Raw genomic sequence first — 25,043 nt, forward strand, 5'->3', positions numbered from 1 at the left:
GCATGCACACGAAAGCTTATATACTTAGAACAAACTTAGTTGGTCTCTAAGGTGCTACTGGACTATTTTTTAATTTTTAATTTTGATTCTAACCATTGATCTCAAACACCATAGATGAGATGCCCCCAAGCTCATCAATTGTTCCCACTCTCCCATACCAAAGAAACAAGGAGTTTCCACCTTCTTTGATTCCGTTTCACCCAGCCATGCACGCAAGTTTCTTTTTTAGAGAGCGTTGGGAGTTTTGACCCACAAAGAGAACCCAGGAGTCCCGGCTTGTAATCTGTTCTCCTACATACATTTTAACCCAGAACACCACTGGATCTCTTGAGCTCTAAGGACCTGGAGTGAGAGATGAAGTTCTGAAACAAGGACTGCGCCTGCTATTTCGAGGGCAAACTAAAAAAAGGAGAAGAATAAATTCAGTAATCCCAGCAGCATAGGGGAACTAGGCCAGTTCCCAACTGTGCTGCCCAAAATACAGAATGTTCAATTCCTGGAGGCATCTGAATTAAAGCTGTCCCCACTTTGCTGGGAACAAAGCTTATTGAGGATGAAAGTGACAGCAGAATCAGAACAACACATTACTTCCTGGGCTGCGGTACAAAGAAGACACATCCGATGCCAAATTATTTAAACCACTAGGAAAAGACAACTTTGGGGCTCGAAACAAGCTGTACACCACTCCACTCCTCCATCTCCCAGTTACTGCTTTTCCCTAACCCACTCTGGCAGACTACCACGCCGCTGTGAAATGTGCAAAACTAAAACCGAGCCTTTCCAGATATACAAAGCAATTTGCCTTATAAGAGAAGCAGAGCTAACATGCCAAAGATAGAGAAAAGGAAAACACAAGCGACTTTCTCGTCCAACACTGCAAAGACTTTGGAAGCCACAAGTTTAAACAAAGACAGTGTCTCAGAGTAAGGGGACACTGGTAACTACACCCCACACTGAAGAAAGGAAGGGAAACATGTCTAACCCCAGGATAAAAGCGGCGGGGGGGGGGATTGGCATCTCTCATCAGGAAACGGGCCGGATGGAGAAGCGGGCTATACGGCAGAGGTAGCCAACGTGGTCATCCCTGACTATAGGCCATGCTCGCTGTTGGGAGATGCAAGACCAACAAACTCCCCGAAGGCACCAAGTGAAATGTCCGTGGCATAAAGGATACGGGTCTGAAGCAAACTTCTGGGCCAATACAGCCCCCCCTACGCCACCCCCAAAGAGTGCCTTAGCAGTGCCGTCTCCTTTAGCCCATCCTCAAGCACCAATTCTGACCCAAGAGCCGCAACAACCCAAGGCGCAGCCACGCTGCTCTTTTCCGAGGGAAACAAGAGGCTAGTTGTGGGGCTGGCGGGGGCGGAAAATCACAATTCTTTCCGTCCACCGCGGCATCGCGGTAGTTTGCAAGCTCAGCAACTATCAGGATTTCCCGACTAATTGAATCCGCCGGGCATTGCACCCTGCAAAAAAGGAAAAAAAGCACAATCCGTGCATTACAATGCCCGCGTGTCTTCAACAAGACAACACGCGTTTTCCGCTCCCTATTAAAGCTCCCCCCCCTTCCTCAGGGTCTCCAGCAGGCCCCTTCCCCTCTCCTAAGTCGAGCCGCCCCACCTCTCCTCTGAGCCCCTCCTTGCATTCAGCCCCGCGCCCCACAGCCTCAGCATGCAAACCTCTTGCAAATGCGCCTCTCCCCTCGCCCAGCTCACCAGCAGCAGCAGCAGCAGCCCGCGCGATGGATGCTCCCTCTGCAAGTGCCGCCCCGTCTCATCTTCAGCGCGGCTGGTGTCTCCCCGCCCCGCCCTCCTGCCCGCCAGGGCGACGCCCCCCGTCCCCGCAGAGCCCAATCGGAGGCCGCCGTCGACCCAGGGGCGTGGCCGAGGGGCTCCGGGACTGGCCGGCCGGCGCCACGTTGACACAAAGTTCCATTCTTCTCACAGTTTTTTTTTTTTTATCTTCCTCCGCGCCCCCCTCCACGTTACAAGGCAAGGCAGGGCGGGTTCTGGTTTCCTCCGGGCGCCCCCCTCTTCTTGTCGACCAACGGCAGAAAGACACCTACCCCGGCCCCCACCCCCCAGGACGCTCCAGCCCCAATGATCCGCCGCTGCCCTTTAATCCCAACCCCCACCCCATTTGGCAATCTCTCCGGGGTTTCAGTAGGTACGAAATGTGGGCCTGGGGCGTATAAAAGGGCAGCGTGGACGGGTGCGGGGGGGGTGCAGCCTTCAGCACAGCGAGCTTGCAAACCCCATTGAGTGCAATCATGAAAAATCACAGGGCTGTGGAGTTTGAGGGTCATCTAGTCCAATGCAGGAAACTCAAATCAGTTTTGGTTTTTCCCTGGTTGGGTTGGGCTTAGAGATACTCAGGAGCCCGTTAACTTCCAGCTCCTATCCCTAGATGCCTCCCTTTCACCTCCCAGGAAGTTTTGCTGCCTGAGGCAAAGGACAAGATAAGATAAAAGTAAGCGCACACACATCAACCTGATCTGCACACATTGAAACTGATCTGCTTGGCATTTTAACCTTAGTTTGACACTGGCACCAAGAGCGGCCTGAGTCAGTCCATTGTTTCTGTCTAAGCACAGTGATGTGTACTCTGACTTGCAGCAGCTCTCTAGGGCAGGGGTCAGCAAACGTTTTCAGCAGGGGGCTGGTCCACTGTCCCTCAAACCTTGTGGGGGGCCGGACTATATTTTTGGAGAAAGAAAAAATGAACAAATTCCTATGCCCCGCAAATAACCCAGAGATGCATTTTAAATAAAAGCACACATTCTACTCATGTAAAAACACACTGATTCCTGGACCGTCTGCAGGCCAGATTTAGAAGGCGATTGGGCCGGATCTGGCCCCCGGGCCTTAGTTTGCCTACCCATGTAGACATGTAGGGTATCAGGTTCAGAGTTTCTGGGACTTTCTGCATGCAAGGCAGAGGCTTTACCGCTGAGCTAGAGGCTTAGAGGGAACAGAGCAGGGGTTACTACCACCTGTCCCCCCAGCATCCAGCAACCACCCAACACTTCACTGTCCTTCATAGTAAGGATCAAGTCCTTGGCATCAGAAGTCAAAGGAGGGAAGAGAGGTTTGATCTGAATAGGTTTAGGTGGTGCTTAAGTCTTCATAGAATAAGTCCAATATTTCTGTAGGATTTACCCGCTGCCTTGTGGGGCATCTTCGGGAGGCAAAACAGCTAAGGATTATACCCTACACAAATCCAGAGTGGAGTCCCTAAGACAGTTGGATGGCGCTTTGTAAACCCCCCTCTGGCAACTCCTGCAGCCATGCTGGTGCCAAATGTATTGCTCTGCTTTCCTTTGGACCACATCAGCGAGGCTGAGAGGAGGGGTCTTGTTGTCTGGGCAGCCCAGGAATGCCACACACACTGCCCAGGCATGTGCCCCCGAGAGATCAGTACTGTGAATGCATCAAAAGCAATGCAGGAGGCAGCAGTTACAAGTTGCCCGTCTCTTCAGCCACAGCAGGCGCTGTGATTCTCCAGTGGCTTGACTTCAACCCTGGAGGCCCACTCTATTGTCTCTCGAAACGGATGCCAACTCTCGAGGATTTTTGAAGTGTAGTGGGTTGAATGTGACAAGACTCAAGTCGGCTGCTAGTTCCTTAGGGATGTAGGAATCAGTTCTGTGGCTTGTCAGATCCCTGGTCTGTCTACCTCAGAACCGTCCATCTACACTGGCTGGCAAAGGCTCTGCAGGGCTTTCGGCAGAGGTCTCCCCAGCCCTGCTCAGAAGTGCCCATGCGACTTTCCGCATGCCCAGTGAGCTGTGGTCCTTCCTTATTTACAGGTATGTTGTTGAATCTCACCCACAAAATAGTGACAGCCCTGATACATCCTGGGCCCACACCAGAGTGTTTGAGGACAAAGCCGTCTAAGGTAAGACAAGGCAGGAGGCCCCAGCAGCCACAGGTGGGGAGCCTCTTTCTTTTTTGGGAAGTGGGTTTGTTGCGCAAGACCTCCCAATCCACTGTACTTGTGCAACCCAAGTTTGTCATTGTGTGAAACAGTAACAGCTCAGAAAGTGACTCTCTCCCTCCCAACCCCACTTCTCCCTTCCATATGTACAGGTGAGTTTTGGAAAGCAACACTGATTCCAAAATGCGTGCGGGCAGCCATTTTGCTTCCCAAACCGTGGGATTGCATCTTTCTGCCCTCCAAAAGTGTACTGATTCCTTTTCTGCCTTACATCTGTCTGCAAATGCTCATCCATACCCACCATTCTGGATATATGGAGAATGATACTCCACAAAGGTGGTAGAAAAGCACATCATTATGGGATGGTGGCCGTTGGGGACGTTTTATTGTAGAACTGGGTCAGAGAAGGAAGATTAGAAAGAGTTTTGTTTCACATGCAAGGCACCCTTTAGAAAGATTGATTTTTTGGACTGGAAAGGACCTGAGCTAGCAAGAGGGCAGCAGAGGGAAATGGCTTGGTGCTTCCATCAACTTCTATTTAAACAAGGGATGAGGGAGCCCAGGCCCTGGTGCTAATTCTGCACCTCCACGCCTCTCTACTTGACCTTCAAGACTTGACACAATCCACACCCTTTCCTCTGGCACACATCCTTTTCCTGAGAGGTGCCCCTCACCAGCCGTGTAAGAGTGTGCGTAGAAACTAGGTTACTTGTATACAGAGGCAAAATGTTCATTTGCTGCTTTGTCGCTTTCTCTTCTGTGCCCCCACCCACACCACTGGCATGCTGCCCCCAGAAGGCTTACCATAATACAATGCGGCCCTTGGGTTGGTTCAAGCATTCCTGCATTGCAGGGGGTTGGACTAGATGGGCCCTGGGGGTCCCTTCCAACTCTACAGTTATATGAAAAATATTCTCCCCCACACACTGCTGATTGAAACAAATGCATATACAGTGGTACCTCAGATTACAGACGCTTCAGGTTACAGACGCTTCAGGTTACAGACTCCAATAACCCAGAAATAGTACCTCGGGTTAAGAACTTTGCTTCAGGATGAGAACAGAAATCGCGTGGTGGCAGCGGGAGGCCCCATTAGCTAAAGTGGTACCTCAGGTTAAGAACAGTTTCAGGTTAAGAACGGACCTCCAGAACAAATTAAGTTCTTAATCAAGGTACCACTGTACCTTTCTCCAAAGTATGCTTCTATTTCTGAGTGAGAAACAACAATGAAGGTGTAGCCTTCAGGGTATACAGTGTGTATGCATATGTAGCAAGTAGTGGGTGCTAATGGTTTGTGAGCAGCCGGTATTTAAAGCAGCAGAAATGCCAATATCCGAAAAAAGTGAGTGGGAGGGGGGACATTTCAACCTCACAGGACGCTTTGTACGGTAATTCACCTTAAGGTGGGCATTCCTGGAACAAGGAACTTCAAAGAGAGGCTGCACCTGTGAAGCTGATGATTTCACAATTCACCAAGAGGTTTAATGCTCTGTCCTGTGGTAAAAAAACAGCAACACTATACATGCAAATTAGCTGACCAATGACAGGATCTTTGCGCTATCAACTCCAACCCATTTGTGTGGGGTTTCTGTGAACAGCCACTTTAACATAATTATCCACGGCTGCTTTTCTGCTTTTCATTCTTTTGCTGATCTCACTGTTCTCAGTCCCACCCGTGTCCCAGCAACCTTGTTTATAGGTAAAGGTAAAGGGACCCCTGACCATTATGTCCAGTCGTGACCGACTGTGGGGTTGCGGCGCTCATCTCCATTTACTGGCCGAGGGAGCCAGCATACAGCTTCCGGGTCATGTGGCCAGCATGACTAAGCCGCTTCTGGTGAACCAGAGCAACGCACGGAAACGCCATTTACCTTCCCACCAGAGCGGTACCTATTTATCTACTTGCACTTTGATGTGCTTTTGAACTGCTAGGTTGGCAGGAGCAGGGACTGAGTAACAGGAGCTCACCCCGTTGTGGGGATTTGAACCGCCAACCTTCTGATCGGCAAGTCCTAGGCTCTGTGGTTTAACCCACAACATCACCCACGTCCCTTAACCTTGTGTATATCAGCCTGCAATTTAAAACGAGGCTTCATACATCTGATGAAGTAGGCTGCAGTGCTCAGGAGCAAGCCAGCAGTAAATTACACAGAGTAAGTGAGGTTAACTCTTTACAATCGTGCCTTGGTTGTCGAACGCCCTGGAACTCGGACGTTTTGGCTACCAAACGCCACAAACCACAAAGTGATTGTTCTGGTTTGCGAACATTTTTTTGGAACCCGAACGTCCAGTGGGGCTTCTGTGGCTTCTGATCGGCTGCAGGAGCTTCCTGCAGCCGATCAGAAGCCGCAATTTGGTTTTTGAACGCTTTGGAAGTTGAACAGACTTCCAGAACGGATTCCTTTCGACTTCCAAGGTACTACCGTATTAGGAAAAAAAAGACAATATCCACAGGGGTGCCTGGCCCAATGAGTGCAGCAACTGTTCTTTGGTAGGTCTTGCCCCTATGAGGTAGCTGGGGAGACTGAAGGTCCCCCACTTCCACAGCTGCCTAAGTCCCCTCCTCTCCAGGGTTTCCCCCACAAGCATTCTGAGACTGCGTCTGTGTGCCTGCCTTTGCTATTCCCACTTCATGCCTCTCCTGGTCCTGTGAGATCAAGAGAAGTGGAGCTGGTAGCAGCAGCAGGAGGAGACACCCATGACTTTTCACCAGCCTGACTCATCTCTGCCTCTTGGCCTCCCTCCTCTCAAAATCCTGCTTCAGCTTCTGTCTCCAATTCTGGATTTCCTCTGCCACAGACTCTCCCTGCTCACTAAATCCTGTTACCCCTTCAGCTTCCGACACCGCCTCTTAACATTGTCATTTGCCTCTTGCTCTGTTATCCTCCCCTCTCCACAGTTCCTTGGGGCTATGCTCGTTTCCCTTCTCTCAGGAAACATCTCTTTCTGGAGAAACATCTCTCTGGATCTTGGTGGCTGTCTCAACTGAGCTCCTGTGTTGTTGTTGTTGTTTTAGTCGTTTAGTCGTGTCTGACACTTCGTGACCCCATGGACCAGAACATGCCAGGCACTCCTGTCTTCCACTGCCTCCCGCAGTTTGGTCAAACTCATGCTGGTAGCTTCGAGAACACTGTCCAACCATCTTGTCCTCTGCTGTCCCCTTCTCCTTGTGCCCTCCATCTTTCCCAACATCAGGGTATTTTCCAGGCATTCTTCTCTTCTCATGAGGTGGCCAAAGTATTGGAGTCTCAGCTTCAGGATCTGTCCTTCCAGTGAGCACTCAGGGCTGATTTCCTTCAGAATGGATAGGTTTGATCTTCTTGCAGTCCATGGGACTCTCAAGAGTCTCCTCCAGCACCATCATTCAAAAGCATCAATTCTTTGGTGATCAGCCTTCTTTATGGTCCAGCTCTCACTTCCATACATCACTACTGGGAAAACCATAGCTTTTACTATACAGACCTTTGTTGGCAAAGTGATGTCTCTGCTTTTTAAGATGCTGTCTAGGTTTGTCATTGCTTTTCTCCCAAGAAGCAGGCACCTATTAATTTCGTGGCTGCTGTCACCATCTGCAGTGATCATGGAGCCCAAGAAAGTAAAATCTCTCACTGCCTCCATTTCTTCCCCTTCTATTTGCCAGGAGGTGATGGGCCCAGTGGCCATGATCTTCGTTTTTTTGATGTTGAGCTTCAGACCCTATTTTGCGCTCTCCTTTGAGCTCCTGTAGTATCGGTTGTTTCCACAAGGTGTCAGACTAGCACCACCTTCCCTGGCCCACAACTTCAACTTCTGAACCTGTTTGCACCCATAATCCAGTTTCCCTTTGTTGCTACTGGGAAAATTGCTTTGTTTCTTTATATAACATATTGTAATTCTCCTCCACTTCCCGATTATGACCCTGCAGGCACCGATATTCTGCCTAGAGCACCTTATGCTATGGCGAAGCTCAAAAGCAGGCATTGAACACTGTAAACATTCCCACAGATTTAATTTCTGTCTTCCTGACTCCAACCCAGAGATTAGCAGTTTGTGGCTCTCATTCACATGCTGCTAAACTCCAATTCCCATCAGCCTCAGCCAAGATGGAGAATAATCTGGGACGATGGGAGTTGGAGTCTGAGGAGATCTGGAAGCCACAGGTTTCTCATCCCTGATTTAGGAAGTAATTCATGGTTTTTGGATTACTCCAAATTCAGTTTGGAAACCTTCAGACATCATTTGTGCCCTGTAAGTTTTTCATACTGGAATTTACAACTACTTCTGCCCCTCCAGCTGGATGCACTCAGGCCAGGATCTGGACCCACAACGGGTCTCACGCCTGTAGGGCTCTTTGGGATTCTAGCCACAAAGAAGCATCTTATGTCACTGAGCTTTTTTGGAGGTTATCCTAAAGTCAACAGCTCCTGTTTAAACTGGGAAATGCCTCCCAAGTGTTTGGCTTCCTTATATAATTCTCAGGTTACTCCTGTTTACAGAGAGCTCTAGAGGGAACAGCAAAAGTACCCACCCCTGCTACTGGTTTCCTCCCTTTCAAGGAGCTTCAGCCTTTGGTTTCTACCCTCAAGATTAAATGAGTCACCATGGAATCCTATATCTGTCTACTCAGAAGCAAGTCCTATTAAGTTCAATGGGACTTACTTCAACGGAGTCTCTTAAAGGATTGCTGCTTTCCTGAAATCAACCACCAGCACTATCCCTTTAAAAGCGGGGGTAGGCTTCTGGCAGGGCTTAATTGCTTAATTTTATCAGTTGTAATAATAATAATAATAATAATAATAATAATAATAATAATTTATTTATACCCCACCCTCCCCGGCCAGAGCCGGGCTCAGGGCGGCTAACACCAGTAAAATTACAATAAAAACATAATTGGGGGGGACCAATTTAAAATACGGCTTAAAATACAATTTAAAATGCAGGCACATTTTAATAGCAGCCCATAGATCAAAACCATAAGGGGAGGGAATCATAAAGGCCAGACTGAGTCCAAACCAAAGGCCAGGTGGAACAGCTCTGTCTTGCAGGCCCTGCGGAAAAATGTCAAGTCCTGCAGGGCCCTGGTCTCTTGTGACAGAGCGTTCCACCAAGTCAGGGCCAGTACTGAAAAGGCCCCGGCCCTAGTTGAGACCATCTAACCACCTTGCAACTAATTGGTTTATTAACCGGTTAAATCTGTATCCATTCACAAATAGATAAAAGCATAGCTTATTTTCTAAAGAAATTATCTTTATTGAGATTTCATAGGAAACAGGCATGAAACAAAATTGACAGAACAGACAAAGCACATTCGAGTAACGTAATATGACACTGTACTTCAAAACGCCACAATTTAAATTAACAAACAAAATGCAAGAGAACTCGGGGAGGAGCCGGCACTGACGAAAAGTACAAACAGAATCCGTTAGGCAGGATTCAGTTGGCTAATGCAAGCCCTCCATAGTGTAAAAAGGTAAAGGACCCCTGACAGTTAAGTCCAGTCGTGAACGACTCTGGGGTTGCGGCGCTCATCTCGCTTTATTGGCCGAGGGAGCTGACGTTTGTCCACAGGCAGTTTTTCTGGGTCATGTGGCCAGCATGACTAAGCCACTTCTGGCAAAACCAGAGCAGCGCACAGAAACGCCGTTTACCTTCCCACCAGAGTGGTACCTATTTATCTACTTGCACTTTGACCTGCTTTCGAACTGCTAGGTTGGCAGGAGCAGGGACCGAGCAGCGGGAGCTCACCCTGTCACGGGGATTCGAACCGCCGACCTGCTGATCAGCAAGCCCTAAACTCTGTGGTTTAACCCACAGCGCCACCCGCGTCCCTCATTCTTGCACCTACTAGGGCATAAAAATGCCCTAGCAGGAGCAGGGACTGAGCAACGGGAGCTCACCCCGTCGCGGGGATTCAAACCGCTGACCTTATGATCAGCAAGCCCTGGGCTCAGTGGTTTAGATTTAGTTGGCTAATGCAAGCCCTCGACAGTGTAACTTGCCTCAATAGAGGGTTGCAGTAATCATCCACCCTTGTTTGCATAGGATATAAAGGGCCACCCATATGACATCTTTCTTAGCTATCCCTCTGGCAACATGATTCTGGTAAGCCATTCTTTCCGACAAAGCCGTGTCCCATATTTTAGCCAACCAGCCTCTCATGGGCAACCCAGCTCTCTTGCAGCAACCCACACTCTCAAAGCATGCAGCTGCCAGCAGCAGAGCCACCAGGTCTCAACGGATTAGTTGTGGGTTCTCAGGAGATCAACTCTTTAAAAGTGCTCCTCCTGGTGGGCAGGGTGAGACGAGATAAAAGCATTGCTTTGAATGAGGTGGGGTGTTCTTTTTCCCTTCGGTTTTTGGAAGGCGTCAAAGCTGGAGGTACAGCTTTGGGAAGAAGTCTACGGAAGGGCCAGAGAACATATTTTGCATGCCCAAAGTCACAGGTTCAACCCTTAATAATAATAAATTTTATTGCCCTCCCCGGCCAGAGCTGGGCTCAGGGTGGCTAACACCAGTAAAATTACAATAGAAACATAATTGGGGGGGGGGGAGAGACCAATAAACCCCCCCCAATTTAAAATACAGGTTAAAATGCAATTTAAAAAGCAGCCTCATTTTAAAAGTAGTCCATAAATCAAAACTGTAAGGGGAGGGAAGACATAAGGGTTAGACTGAGTCCAAACCAAAGGCCAGGCGGAACAGCTCAGTCCCGCAGGGCCATAGTCTTTTGTGACAGAGCGTTCCACCAAGTTAGGGCCAGTACTGAAAAGGCCCCGGCCCTAGTTAGACCAATCTAACCACCTTGCGACTTGGGACCTCCAAGGTGTTGTCATTTGTGGACTTTAAGGTCCTCCGTGGGGCATACCAGGAGAGGCGGTCCCGTAGGTACGTGGGTCCTAGGCCGCATAGGGCATCTCTGCATAAGGCTAAGGAAGGCTTCTGGCTGAAACCCTGGAGGTCTGCTGCCGGTTGGTGCATGCAACAGTGAGCCTAATGGGGACAGATGGTCTGCTTCTGTTTCCATCTCCTCTGTTTGGTTGTGTTAATGGAAAAATCTGAGGGCTCCCTTGGACAAAAACAAAGACACCAACCAGGATTACTTGGAGCAAAACAGCAGCCTGTAGGCTTGGCCTTTATTGAACTGTTGCAACAGGGTGCTCCCCTCACTTGCAGGAGAGAGGAAGGACCCAGAAAAATGGTGTGCAAGGCCTTATAAAGACTTTTGAAATTGGCACCCTGTAGATCAAGACCACCCCCAGAAACATCATACATACATCACAGAAGGGGTGTAACCTAAGACCACCCCTCAGATACATCACACCTACATCACAGAAAAGGCGGTCCAAAATAGAAATTTTTATATTGTTTTTCTCCTGTTTTTGTTTATCTCCTGTCTGGCAGGTTACTTGATTGGATTTCCTGGGTAGCCTGGCCAGTCTTTTGTAATTAAGTATTTATCATTACGTTCCTGGGCCAGGTCACAGAGTCACACCCTATTCAAACACAAACATACCCTTAAGACAGGATTTGTGAAGGAAAAGACAATGGGGAGGCTTTTCCATTTTGACCTTGCAGAGAAAATATTTGGTCAGTTTAGGAATCAAAATGGTTCCAGGTTGGCCTTCCTGTGCTGATCTATGTATGTGCTTGGTTGGTACGCTTATGAACATTACCATATATCTAAGACCATAAAATTCCTATCACAGTTGCTTTTAACTCGCTTCCCAACTCCCCCTCCCCAACCCACGGCGCAGCTTCCCACCCCACCTCATCTCCTGATGTGCTGTTCCTCGTCTCAACTCTCTTGACTGCTCCTATGCCCGCCGCTCCTTCCCATCTGGTTCTGCGGTCCTGTTCCGTTCCTACCGAGAGTGGGGACATGGAGGGCCGGGCGCCATCTGGCATGCTCTTGCCAAGCTTTCCCAAGGGGCCTTCGACACCAGCTGATGGCATCCGCTCCAGCCTGGAAATATATCCTTCTCTTCCCCTCCCCTTGCCGTGTGCCCTCACTTCAGCTGCATTTTCTGGGCCAGCCCCAGGCAGGATAAACCCATGGCCCACAGGGCAGGTGTGGAACTTTCCAGCGACAGAATTCAGACTTTGCTTGGGGGGGAATTGGTCTTTGTGGGTTTGTGTGTGTATAGCAAAGGAGGAGAAACTAAGTTGCCTGGAGCACAAATTGGACAAAGCTCAAAATTCGTGGGGATTAAATTGACATGGGGAGGGGAGGGTCATGTTAAGACAGTGTAGCAAAGCAGAGCATGGGCATAGCCAGGATTTTTGTTAAGGGGGGACAGGCCTTTTGTTGGTGGGGAGCAGAATCTCAGTTTACTATGTATTTAAATTGATTTTTTGGGGGGGGAGCTGCCGTTCTCTGCCCCCCCGGCTATGCCCCTGAGGCAGAAATGTGAGTCAAGGACGGAGGTGCGTGAATAGGCCCGTTTTGCTTCCTCTCAGTTTCTCATTTATTTTCCTTTTGATTTGTATAGTGCCTTTCTAAACACACAAGGCAGTTTACAAGCTGAAGAAATAACAAATCAGATAGTAAAGACCACACGCCTCACAGCAATCTGATCCAATACAAAAAAAGGCGCAATAAACAACTTATATCAAGTAAAGCAATATCCCATAATCCATTGCAAAGCTGAAAAAGGCCTTATGTGCAAATGCGAGGAAGTTAGTCAGGCATGCTTCGTCTTATATTATCGTCAAGAGCTTAAGCAATCAAAAAGCCGCTCCTGAAAACATTTGCACCATTTTATAAATAGGAAAGTAACAGTGAAGCTCTGTAACGGGGACTGCCTATGCATTGTGCATTTAAAACACATGGCCGGATGCTGCCCTTTCTAGCCCTGACCTGGTGCCAGGTATGGAGTAGGTTTTGTCGTAGGATGAACCCCGCAGGTCAAGGAGCCAGAGGAGCACGTAGGACTGTGTTGATACTTGAGGAAGAAGCTCTGGAAATGTCAGAAGAGGAGGTGGAGTCGCCCCACAGGCTTTGAGATTAGGCCTCCAGAAGCTTCAGGTCCAGGCCAAAGAGCAACAGCACAGTATGTGTATTGGGATCTAGAATCATTGGTTTACTTGTGAGGAAGGGGTCTACCCGTGAGTAAGCAAGCCGTGATAACCTCTTCATGGCCAGCAGTGGTGGTTTAAGGTCTTCTTCTTGAGCCTTCCAGTGCCTTGATACAACAGGCCTCTGGTTTCTTGTAGCAGACTCTAGTTTTGCCACCCTTACTGTGTTGTACTTTGTGAATTACTTGGCAAAAAATAGACCTTCAATGGTTTCTTGACCTTGCCTCTCAAGCCTAGTTTAGGGTTACCATATTTCAAAAAGTAAAAATCGGACACAAAAGTTGTTGAGATTTTTTTTTGCAAAAAAAGACATTTTTGAGCTATTTTGTTAGGAAATACACTTCTGACATGGGTTGTCATACGCCCGGGTTTGCCTGGATATTTTAGGAAATTCTGCCCAAACATTTCCAAAAGATGAATGCCAGATATGTCTGGGAAATTCCAGACATATGGCTGACCTATACGACTTCCCTATGTTTGACCTTGGTCTGTTTGCACCGTGCTCCCCCAGAAACCTTGTCTGTGTTGTTGCGTCCTTTGGTGAGAAGCTGGTTTGGGGCCAGATGGGGACCCCTGGAGTGTGACAGCACCCCATAATTCAGCAGAAGTCATTTCCTTCCCTCACCAAAAATGTTGGCCTAAATTTGCATCAATATGTCTATATTAGCTTGTGCAAATATGTACCTTTGCCCAGAGAGGCTTTCAAGGACCTAGCAACACCCGAAGATAGTTGCTTTGGGGAACTGACTTTTAGATGCCCTGATTATTTGTTACTATGAATGTATTCTTATTGCAAAGGCAAGAGGTGTGGGGTTTTCTCTCTCGGGTGCTAAAGTAACGTGGCGAGCCTTAACTGGCAAAGGCGGGTACTGTTTGCTGCTGTGCCTCAGGCTGCCAAATGTATCGGGCCAGCCCTGGGGGTGGGTCCCACGACCCCAAGCTTGGGATTTCGGCCAGCCCATGGCTCCATTTAGAGCAGCCTTCTTTCAAACTGCAGGCCTCCTGATGTTTTGGGCTACAACTCAACTGGAGAGGGCACCAGGTTGGGAAAGGCTGAAGGAGAGGGGCACACTAGCAGAACGGTAGAGAAAGCCTCAGGGGTGGGTGATGGGGAGAGATGTATTTTCCATTCCCTTTTGATTTGACGTGCTTGGCACCCCAACACACACACCCCCACTCTCCAGGACCCTGAGAGATGGTTGGGGGAGGGCAGCAGCAGCTCGCTCCGCCGCGCTGGATCGCCCCAGCCCAGCCCCTGCCTCACATCGAAGTGACACGTGCTAAGGATCTGGTTTGGGGGGAGGGCTCAGGCCTTGTGACAGCAAGCAATGGGTGCCACCTTGTATTGGCCTCTGCTTGGAGGTTCCTTGACGTGGGGAGGGGGGGGCAGTGTGGAAGCAACGCAAGGAAATATTTCCAGCTCCGTTCTCCACCAGATTTCCCCGAAGATGCCTGTTTGCTGCCTTTCAGCCTTGTGGCCCTCCATTATCCTGTCTGGCCCTCACCATATGACACCCCTCCCTATCTGGTTGTGACTCTAGTTTCATATTTCTGAACCTGGACCTATGGAAATCACTGGCTACTGTTAAAACTCCTTCTTTCTCTCTCCATCTCTGGCCTCAAGGGATGTGGCTGAGGATCTTCTGCTACCCAAATCCAGACACACACACACACACCGTCCAAACTGCTATTTCTGGGGCAGCCTTGAGATGCATTAGCTGGGGTAAAGGCATGCCTTTGAATAGAACCACCTTAAAGTCGCAATTAACGAAATCAGGGCCCTGTCAGTGGCAGGAGATAATCGGAAGCGAAGGAGCTGAGGGGAGGGGGCAAGGGAGAGCAGCGAAGGACAGGGAGTCAAGGCAGGGGATGTGCCGGCCCCCCCAATTCACCGTGGGGGCAGGCTGAGGCTTAGCTTATCGGCGGGGGGATATATTCTGTGGAGCCAAGTATGGGTGGCTAGGCAGCACCGCAAGGGGTCTTGAGGTCTCCATAACCCCGTAACTGGACCCAAAGAAATATTTGGGACTCGGGGAGTCCAAGCCCTGATAGATTTGGAGATGCTTTGCTTTTGCATTTCTCAAGGGGGTGGCGGCGGTGCGTGCAGAAGGAACAGAAGCGCGAGGGACTCTGTGCTCCAGACTTCCTCGGCAATCCATTCCCTCCAGGCATCCTCTCACCCACCCCTTTCCCCATGCCACTTCCACCCACCCACCCTACAATCGTGTGTGTCGCCGGGCAGATAGATCGGCCCTGACAGTCCCTGGCTCCCCCCAGGCCCCCTTCACACATGAGTCAATCTGCTTTGCATTTTTAATTGACGGCGTGTCGCAGCAACAGAAATTTGTACTTAGCTCGCCCCCCCTCCCACCCTTCCGACTCCCCGGGCCACCATGTGGACAGCCTTCTCTTCTTCCTTCTCTTCACAGAGATGCTTCCAGTTGTGCTGTGCACCACGAGGTCCCTTCGAATTGCTAGAGAGCCCCGATTTTTTTTTTTTTTTTTTTTGCTCCCTCAGTTTTAACCTCGCAGTGATGGTCTCTGCCAAAATGCCCAGGATGCTCTCTTTCGCTTTTCTCTGCTTGGTCCTGATGTGATAACTGCCTGCATTCTCTCATTTGGGCTTCTCAGTCCTGACCCCAGGACACTGTTGTTTTCCGCCGCCCAAAACCATCCGCTCTGATGAGCCCTCTTCAGTGCTGTTCAGTCCTGCAGCTCATTATCATTATCGTTATTTCATACCAAAACTTTAAAATATATATTTTAAAAGGATCATTTGCCTAAAGTCCCTAGCTACAGTATACCTTTAAATCATATACAGTGGTACCTTGGGTTACAAACGCTTCAGGTTATAGATTACAGACTCCGCTAACCCAGAAATAGTACCTCGGGTTAATAACTTTGCTTCAGGATGAGAACAGAAATGGCGCGGCGGCAGCGGGAGACCCCATTAGCTAAAGTGGTACCTCAGGTTAAGAACAGTTTCAGGTTAAGAACGGACCTCCAGAACGAATTACGTTCTTAATCCGAGGTACCACTGCATGGTCATATAAAATATCCTGTTTTAAAACAAATGTGGCATAGTGGTTACGCTGTTGGGTTAGGACCTGGGAGACTTGGGTTCAAATCCCTAGTCAGCCATAAAGCCTGCTGGGTGACCTTGAGCCAGCCACTGTCTCTCGGCTTAACCTACCTCTCACAGGGTTGTTCTGAGGATAAAATGGTGGAACGGAGAGCCGCCCTGTGCACTTTTCAGGGAAGGAGGGGGATTTGAATGTAATAAATAAACACCGTGCTGAGAATATCCATCATTTGCATCTTACCAGTTTTCTTTTCGTTTCAATATACAGCAAGCATTCCTGTCTTCGTTGTTTGTGCTCTTCCGTCCCAAATAACATGCCATGATGTCCCCCACTTTCCTTACCGCTGATCAGTTTTAGGGAGATTATTGCTTCTTCGTGATTCCTTCCATAGCTCTTAAGCATATTCTTTCCATTTGTCCCCACAGGGTTCATCATTAAATTCTGACCCAGTGCTAATGAGAATTACAAGGTCTCCTCTCCCACTTGGGCTGTTTGGACCATGCCTGATGTTTGGACCATCTCCTGACTCCCTTTTCTGTCTTGTAGGTTCTTTGGGCTTAACCCATCACCACCATTATTGCTGGTTTTGGGCTACTGGGTCCTTATGTGCTGTTCCCAAATAGGGATAGATAAGTCTGTCAACTTCACTTTCTCTGTTTCTCATTTATCCAGTTTTGATTTCAGTTCCCCACATTCCCATGAGAATTTGCAATTATTATTTTTTAATCCATATGAAAATCAATTAGAATTTAATGCAAATTTATCCCAATATACACATTTTTGTGCCAAGCTTCGACTAATTTACACATTTTTGCAATTTTCCCTAATGCATTTTTGTGGTATTTTCTCCAAATGCAAAAGGTTGTGCTCATCTTCCCCCTAATATATGCATTTTTGTACGAACTGGTTAGGGAGGTGTAACACAAAATTCAGAGAAGTACAATTTTTATTTTTTTTTAAGGTTTTATGATGAAGTTAAGCCACTATCCAGTTTAAAATATGAAATAAAATAAAAAAAGAAGAGGGGGTGAAACCAACTGTACAAAAGCAACAGGGTTCAGTGACATTATCTCATAAAGCACACAGTGAATTATATGCTACAACAAAAACTGACCTGATACAGAAATAATGCAAAGCAAATGTTATGAGCAGCAAATAAAGCCATATTTCATTGGGATTTGCCATCCCTGTAATTGGCCTGTCATATAAGTAACACATGGCCACGAAATGGAGGCCACCAAATGAAGGCACCATGAGATAGCCTTAACTATGTCAATTTCTCAGAAATAATAATAAATATTACTGTATTGAACCACATAGCTAAAGAAAAAACCTGAAGATTCCTTCCAGTCCTGTGCTATTGTCAAACGAGCAGCTGTTATTAGAAAAATTAAAAGTTGTTTCCATATGAAGTCCATATTATTTGATCGATCAAAAATTGATAAAAGACACAGCTTGGAGGTTAAAGTCAACGATATACCTACTATTCCAAAATCTTCCTTCAATACCTCTTTCCAAAATTTGTGTACATGTTTGCAAGACTACCACATGCACCAATAAGTCCCTCTTTCATTGCATTCTCTCCAACAAATAGGGGAGCCGACTCCAGTTATATGTATAATGCGGACTGGAGTCAAGAACCATTGATGGGTTGTTTTTAAGGCCTTTTTATTGGATATTTGCAAGAAAGGGAGGTTTCAAAATATAGCTGTGTTGTGGTTCATGTACTGGTATGAGACATATGAATTCAGTAGTTTCTCATTAAAGTACAAAGTCAGATTGCTCCTGCATCCCTACCAGAGTCATGTCCTAATTGCCTACTCTTTTCTCCTTCGGCTTGTTTCCCAGATCAACCCTTTCCCTGTAGGCCAGGTTTTCCAGCTGCTTTTTGACTACAGTTCCCATCATCCCTGACCACTGGTCCCGCTGGCTAAGGATGATGGGAGTTGTAGTCCAACAGCAGCCGGAGACCCAAGCTTGGGAAAACCTGCTGTAGGCTACCTTCCTTCCTTTCGCCTCTCACAAATTTTCCAGCCTTGACCCAACTGGATTGCTGTTTCTGTTCTTTGGTTGCAAGTTGGTAGGTTCTGACCCAATGCTCTGACCCAACCTGCTTTGCCTTTCTTCTTGCTTGTTTTGTTTAACATCAGTGATTGTTAGTCAAAATGGATGCTACCAGCCATGATAGCTACTGTATGTACTATCTTCGCTGTCGGAGACAGTATGGCTCTGAATATTAGTAGCTGTAAGAACAAGATGCTGGACCAGATGGGCTTTCGGCCTGATCCAACAGGACTGCTCTTATGTTCTCATAGATACTGCCATCTTCAGAGGCAATCTGCTACTGATTACTAGTTGCTAGAGGAAGCACTGAGGAGGGTCCTAGTTACAGGCTTCCCAGAGACATCTGGTGGATCAATTTATGGAAGTTGAATGCTACACATTACGTCTGATTTAGCACTGCTTTTCCTTTCTCAAGGTGTTCAGTCCTGACCTGATTTCCCATCTCCCATTCACTTCCTCCCTTTTGCTCTAGCTAATTAGTTGTGATCTGTTGCTGCTGCTTGACCCGCAATTTCTGTCTTTCATCTTGAAACCATGCCCCACCGCGCTTACCTGCCTGTCGTCTCCCTTAGGCTAAGTCACGGATCTCTGGCTCAATCAAATCCAGTAGCTTTCGCCGCTCTCCTAAGGCCCTAAGGATTCGTTCCCTCTGTTCCCAGCTTTGACTTGGGATTGACATTTATGGATGGAAGAGTAGGATGGGAGCAAAATCTTCCCTTGGGTCTCTGGCTGAAATGGAATCTGGTCTAGTTTGTTGGTTGTCTGAATGAAGATCACGGCATAGTACATTGTTGTTGTTGTTTAGTCGTTTAGTCGTGTCTGACTCTTCGTGACCCCATGGACCAGAGCATGCTAGGCACTCCTGTCTTCCCCTGCCTCCCGCAGTTTCGTCAAACTCATGCTGGTAGCTTTGAGAACACTGTCCAACCATCTTGTCCTCTGCTGTCCCCTTCTCCTTGTGCCCTCCATCTTTCCCAACATCAGGGTATTTTCCAGGGATTCTTCTCTTCTTATGAGGGGGCCAAAGTATTGGAGTCTCAGCTTCAGGATCTGTCCTTCCAGTGAGCACTCAGGGCTGATTTCCTTCAGAATGGAGAGGTTTGATCTTCTTGCAGTCCATGGGACTCTCAAGAGTCTCCTCCAGCACCATAATTCAAAAGCATCAATTCTTCGGCGATCAGCCTTCTTTTTGGTCCAGCTCTCACATCCATACATCACTACTGGGAAAACCATAGCTTTAACTATACAGACCTTTCTTGGCAAGGTGATGTCTCTGCTTTTTAATAGTACATTAAAATAGTACATTAAAAGAACCTAATTGTACATTAATACAACCTTTAAAAAGTACATTAAAAGAACCTAATTGGTCATTACACAGGGTTGGGAATCAGCACCCCTGGTTTCTCTGGGAATGACACTGAATGTTTCTTTAGTCTGCCTTTATGCAGTAGGCTCATTTCTACACACACTCTCACGGGCCTCTGTATTCTTCATCCGGACAACCAAGAATCATGATCAAACTTCAGGGCATATTCCAGCCAGGCAAAAACACCCAAGGAGGATGTGAAGCAAGGCTGGGGTGTGGCTTAAGGAACATCTTGAGGGCTAGACAAGAGAGGCCTGGATGCCTCAGGTCTGAGATTCCCCACCCCACTCATGCTTTAGAAGACTTGAGTATGAGAAGTGGCGAACAAGGACTCCTAGGTTCTCAGTGAGAGCGGATTCTCTAGGGCTTATGTGGCAGTTCAAGACGGAGGAGAATGTTGCTCAGTCCAGATTTTTAAGCAAACAGACCTAATTTGCAGCTCCTGGGTTCGTACATGAATCGGAAAACAGTTACTCTTTGGCTTTTTCACCCTGCCCCAAATTTTGTGATTCAGTTTTCAGCTCAGAAACCATATAAAATGTGTATTTTTAGGACCAACTGCATTAACAGATGTGTGTGTTGGGAGCCAATATGTGCATTTCGCCAAACATTTTGCGATGAAATATGTATCTATTTATGTATTTTCAATAATACTGAATTTTCATATGGATTAAAAAAAATCACAGATAGCGGGAATGGGGGAGGAGAGGCTTAATACGGACAAACAACACATGTGAGGTTGACGCTGGCTGGAACTAGACGGAGCCATCCATTCCTGTAATTTGGCTGGAGTAAGCGGGGCCTGTGTGAACTTGGTGCTCAGAGGCTGATGGCCTAAGATGAAAGGGGCTGGGAGCAAAGATTCCTGGCTTCTCATTTTTTCCACCCCTGCAGCCTTTGACTTGAAGGTGGAGCTCGCGCCTCTCTCTACGGCGCCTGTCCCATTTCCCCCCTCTCTCCCCATCCCCCGTAGCCCTGACCGGCTATGACAGGCTCCTTCTCTATGATTTCTGCAAGCAACGGCGCATGGTCGTATAACTGGGGACTTCTCTCTCTTTTGCTCTCTCCCACCCCCCACCCCCGATCCATTGGAGGGAATTAAGTTCAAATCTGACACGACAACTTAGCACAAATGTCACAGCAGCATTGCATCTCCCCCCCCCCCTTGGCGCATCCCTATCCTCCAAACCACCCCCCCCCCCAGTCTCAGTGCCCAGGAATGATATTTATTCCTGTACAACGCCCGCCCAAAAGCCATTCTCAGTGCCGAAACAAGAGCGTGTGGGTATATGGGCATTAGGCGCTGCAGAAAGAGAGGCATAAAAACCCACTGTTGGGAGGCCATGTAAACAGGACGGCAACGGACCAAAGGCCGGGGCGAGATCTTCTAAAAGTAGCCACAGAGGAAAGAGGGGCATTTGAGGGGGTGCCTGACACGATGCGAGGGTAAGGAACGGAAGGGGTGGAAACTAATAGGTTTCGATGGTGGGGTGTAGCCTGGCCACTGGGTGAAAGGGGGAAGAAGGAAGCGGGCACAACGTGGTGGGCACTGCCTAGACAAAGGGTGTGTCGTAGTCACATACCCAAAGGGGTATCCTGCTGAGATTCAGGTACTGCGAAAAGAAGCTTTAAGGTCTGGGGTGCCCAAGCTGGGAAGGGAAACTAGAACTGGACAGGTGGGGAACAAAGGGAAGCTTTGGGGAAATTACTCCTGCAAGCTTGGTAGGAACTTGGCTCTTGGTATCGGGGCAAAGGAGGGGCAGGGGAAGAGGGCGATAGGTCTGGGGGCAAGAGTGGGATGAAGCTGTTTTTCTCGAACTGCTTTTCTCATTTCCTAGCACAGAGGCAGCACAAAACGCCCGTTGATTCCCGAACTGCGAGACAGCTTGGTAGAGTTCCTTCTTGGGTGGGTGGACAATTTCCCTTTTCTTTCTTCCAGCCAACATGACGCCCAGGTTGGGTTTGGGCAGTGTCTCAAGATGCAGCCCAGCAGCCCAGTGAAATCCCATCGGTTCATGGCATTGAAGCCATGTACAGGATGACAGCCCTTGAGAATATATCTTTCTCTCCCCAGTTCACAAATGTTCTCTTTCGTTGCAGATGGATCGAACCCTAACTAACTAAGCAAGCAACTGGTACTGACCCGGATATTGCCAGGCACTGATTGTTTACTATCAAGTTCTGCTCTGTTCTGCCTGATTGTAGTTTTCAGAACCAGAGGATTCCAGGTAATTACGGTTATGTTAATTATGCTAATGTCTACTGTGTATAAAAACAATCTGTTATCTGGGCAAGGGAGTGGAATATTGGCAAAAAACTTGCCAAATAATTTTCGGGAGAAGGCAGCTGTTTCAGGGGCAGAATTTTTTGTTGGTACTCGAACACATCCAAATATGTTGTGGATCGAAGCACGCTGGAATAGATTGTGGATTCTGTAGAAGCAACTACACTTGGGACAAAGGCGAGAATGGAGCTCAATCCGGTGGATAAACCAATTTAAGGGACTAGGACTGGAGGAGACATTGCTGCTCCCGAGATCCTTGGGGTGGGGGGATATATGTTTGAGGAAGTGAACTGTTGTATAACCTCACATCCCACGCTTCGTTTCTGTTCAAAATGTTATTGTGTGATTCCCTTACCCCATGCTTACTTTTGCTCTGTCAAACCTTTCCCTGATTGTGTCCGTAATTCAAACCCTAGTCTTTCCTCCCCAAATCTCCTCATCTTAGGTCTGGAAGGATCCTTTACTTCCATATTACTGTGCAATGGGACAGGGAGGGCAGCCATTTTGGGTGTGTGTGTTTATCAGTCTGGGAGCAACCCTCACCCTTGCTAGTGTGGACTGCTACAGTTGAGTTTGTGTGTGTGAGTGTTGGGAAGCGGGTGGCCGGCTTCCCAACTAAGGGTGAAGAAAGAGGTTGTCTGTTCTGAGGAAAATGTCCATATGGGGTTTTGAGGTACCTTTGTGAGATGGAACTCTTGAATCCAGAGCTCCTATGGGTTTCAGGTGGGGGTTCAAGGAAGAAGACGAGGAACCCGAAAAGTGAAATCCCTACAACTTTTTAAGCAATGTATGTGGGGACAGATGAGTATTTCCATGTATACTTATAAAAGGGATGTTGTGTGTTTTCCGAAAATGGTGTGTGTCTATGTGTGTTGCCCTTGTGTGTCACACGGGCAAGCATTTTGTTATCACCTCAGTGGGTATGTTCGTACATGATGGAAGGCAGGCACGTAAGTCAGTGAGAAAACTCTGCAATTTGCGTAAGTTTTGGCTTTGGCGGCATATACCGGAGTCTCTCTGTGTGTTTATATAACATCTGCAATAGGTTTGTGCACAGCGGCTGCCATAACAAGCGCATGCAACATGGCGGGGGCTTAAATGGAAGAGGGTGCTATGTTTCTGAATGTGTGCATGAGGCAAACCTTGAGGTGTGCCTGTTGATTTTGTACCGATAATGGGGCTCCCAATCGTCTCCCATGGAGGTGCAGATGAGGCCCATTCCTTCTTAGCTTGAGCAATATTTCTGCCTTGGCACCATTATTGATGCACTAAATGGTCTCTGCCTTCAGACCATTTAGTGCATCAATAAAGGCTTGTGTGTGAGGAACACACATATAAAGAAAAAGGCGTGTGTGTTCCTGTGCACATTCTGCCCCTCAAAGAGGTCAAGTCCTAGGACCAGCTGACCTTCGAGATGCAGACTTAAGTTCTGGATATGTGCGCCCGCAGTCTAGGCTCTGCATTATTGAATCTGCTTCTGTTATATAGGATAACTTTGCGACAGCAGAAAAGGAGAGAAGGGCAATTCCAAGAATGGTCGGGGGGTCCGTGATGTAGATTCAATCTCTCCAAAGCTAAGCAGCCTGGGGCCAGCCTGTACCTAGATGGAAGACCAGCTGGGAAACCCATCTCTGCTGCCTTGATTGTAGTGGAGGCAGGGCAGGAAATATAACGACAAATAAATACACCCTGAAGACTAGTTATTTGCTTTTTTTCTGAATAAAACCTGAAATTCTAAAATATGGACCCAGACAGCAATGCAGCAGAAAGCCTGTGGATTTTGAAAGTGTTTGTGTGACTGTTGTTTTGATGTTATTGTGTATCTCGTCAGTTTTTTTGCATTGTGTGCTATGGAGAAGCTGTGATGGTGCATGTCAGGTGTGGCCTCTTCCTGGATGGGTGTGCCCAATGCATTCTGGGATATTCCCCATGATTTGGTACCCCAGCAGCAGCAGCAGCAGGGCAGTTCTGACCATGCCTACTCAGAAGAAGTACAAACTTCGATGGGGCTTATAAGCAAAGTTAGGCTAGCCTTCTAAATTTCCAACACCAACCAGATGCACTTTGGAAGCCTGCAGGCAGGGCATGGAAACAATAATAGCCTGTTGTTGCTCCTAGCAAGCGTTATTCAGTGACAAGCTGCCTCTGAACCTGAAGGGTACTTATAGCCATTGTGGCTAGTAGCCTTATCCTACATAAATCTGACTCATCCCCATTTCAAGCCTTCTAAGCTAGTGGCCATCACTGACCAGCAGTGTTGCTCAGGAGTGGCCCAAGGTAGCCTGAGCCCCACATCTTTTACAATAGGTATTTGTTTCATAGCATTTAAAGGCAAAAAAAGAAACCCTTTGCTTTCAGAGTGGCTCTGCTCACTGCAAACTGCAATGCAGCTGAGACCACAGCTACACTCTTAACATACCCAGAGGTAAAGACAGGGGAGGAATTCAATTCAGTTCCCATTAAAGGTGAACGTACTGGGTTGGCACTTCCCCCAACAAAACACGAAGCAAAACACAATGAACTTTCGCAATGTGCAGTTCTCCAAATTTTGCAATGCGGTCTCCAGGCCAATGTATACAAAAACACCAGGGTAAAGTGTGAAGAAAATGAATGCATATATTAGTGAAAATAACAGACCAAAATGCATTATATTAGGGAAAAGTGCTTTTCCAAAAATTTGTGTAATAGACACATTTTTGCATGCAATTTCCCCCTGTAAGGAGGAATTTACACTAAAATGCTGGTGAATTTTCACAATTTGGATTTCCCCCTAAACAAATCCACAAACTGATGTTGAGATCTAAACTTAGGGTTGAGAAAAATTTCGAAATGGAGAGAAACCAAAACTGACAGATTTTCCCATCCCCACCTACAGGCAGATTTATTGGTTGATTAATTACATTTTTATCCCACCTTTCCTCCAAGTAGCCCAAAGAGGCATGTGTCCTTCTCCTCCTCTCAGTTTCATCCTCAGGACGCCCCTGCAAAGCCTACCCACCAACCAATTTGTGTCTGACTTATTTTTAAGTACCTAGCAACACCCCAGCTGCCACGGCATATTGAGACAGAGAATTCTGTAAGCTGATGTTCTCCTTGACCTTTTGTAAGAAAGGGTCCCGTTTACATTCTCAGCGAGGCAGGTGGTGCTGTTGGTGATGGTAGGAAGGGGAGAAAACATATAGCAGTGCCTGGAGGTATGATTTTGATAGCCTCCAACTACAAAAGGTGGATGAAGGGAAAGTCTGGCGAGGTGAAC

General features: G+C 47.7%; 2 protein-coding genes across 11 annotated transcripts in view; one reads left to right on the top strand and one right to left on the bottom strand.

Annotated features, from left to right (window-relative positions):
- The window catches only part of RCN3 (reticulocalbin 3), a 28,026-nt gene extending 16,098 nt beyond the window's left edge, over window positions 1-11,928 (bottom strand). The window contains exon 1 of one of the 5 annotated variants that reach the window (XM_083709695.1): window positions 11,683-11,928. In XM_083709695.1, the coding sequence (XP_083565821.1) occupies window positions 11,683-11,868 (186 nt within the window). In that variant the 5' untranslated portion in view covers window positions 11,869-11,928. Of the gene's footprint in view, window positions 1-1,679; window positions 1,800-11,682 lie in introns of those variants that run through there. The other 4 variants (XM_083709696.1, XM_083709699.1, XM_083709698.1 and 1 more) reach the window with 4 other exon arrangements.
- A 9,688-nt stretch (window positions 11,929-21,616) lies between these two features.
- Window positions 21,617-25,043, top strand: part of LOC310830126 (paired box protein Pax-6-like) — a 43,166-nt gene continuing 39,739 nt past the window's right edge. For all 6 annotated transcript variants that reach the window (XM_083709738.1, XM_083709741.1, XM_083709739.1 and 3 more), the window contains exon 1: window positions 21,617-21,731. The gene's annotated coding sequence lies outside the window, so the exon portion shown is untranslated. The remainder of the gene's footprint in view (window positions 21,732-25,043) is intronic.

The sequence above is a fragment of the Podarcis gaigeae genome, assembly GCF_964106915.1.
Source record: "Podarcis gaigeae genome assembly, chromosome: 13".
Taxonomy (NCBI): domain Eukaryota; kingdom Metazoa; phylum Chordata; class Lepidosauria; order Squamata; family Lacertidae; genus Podarcis; species Podarcis gaigeae.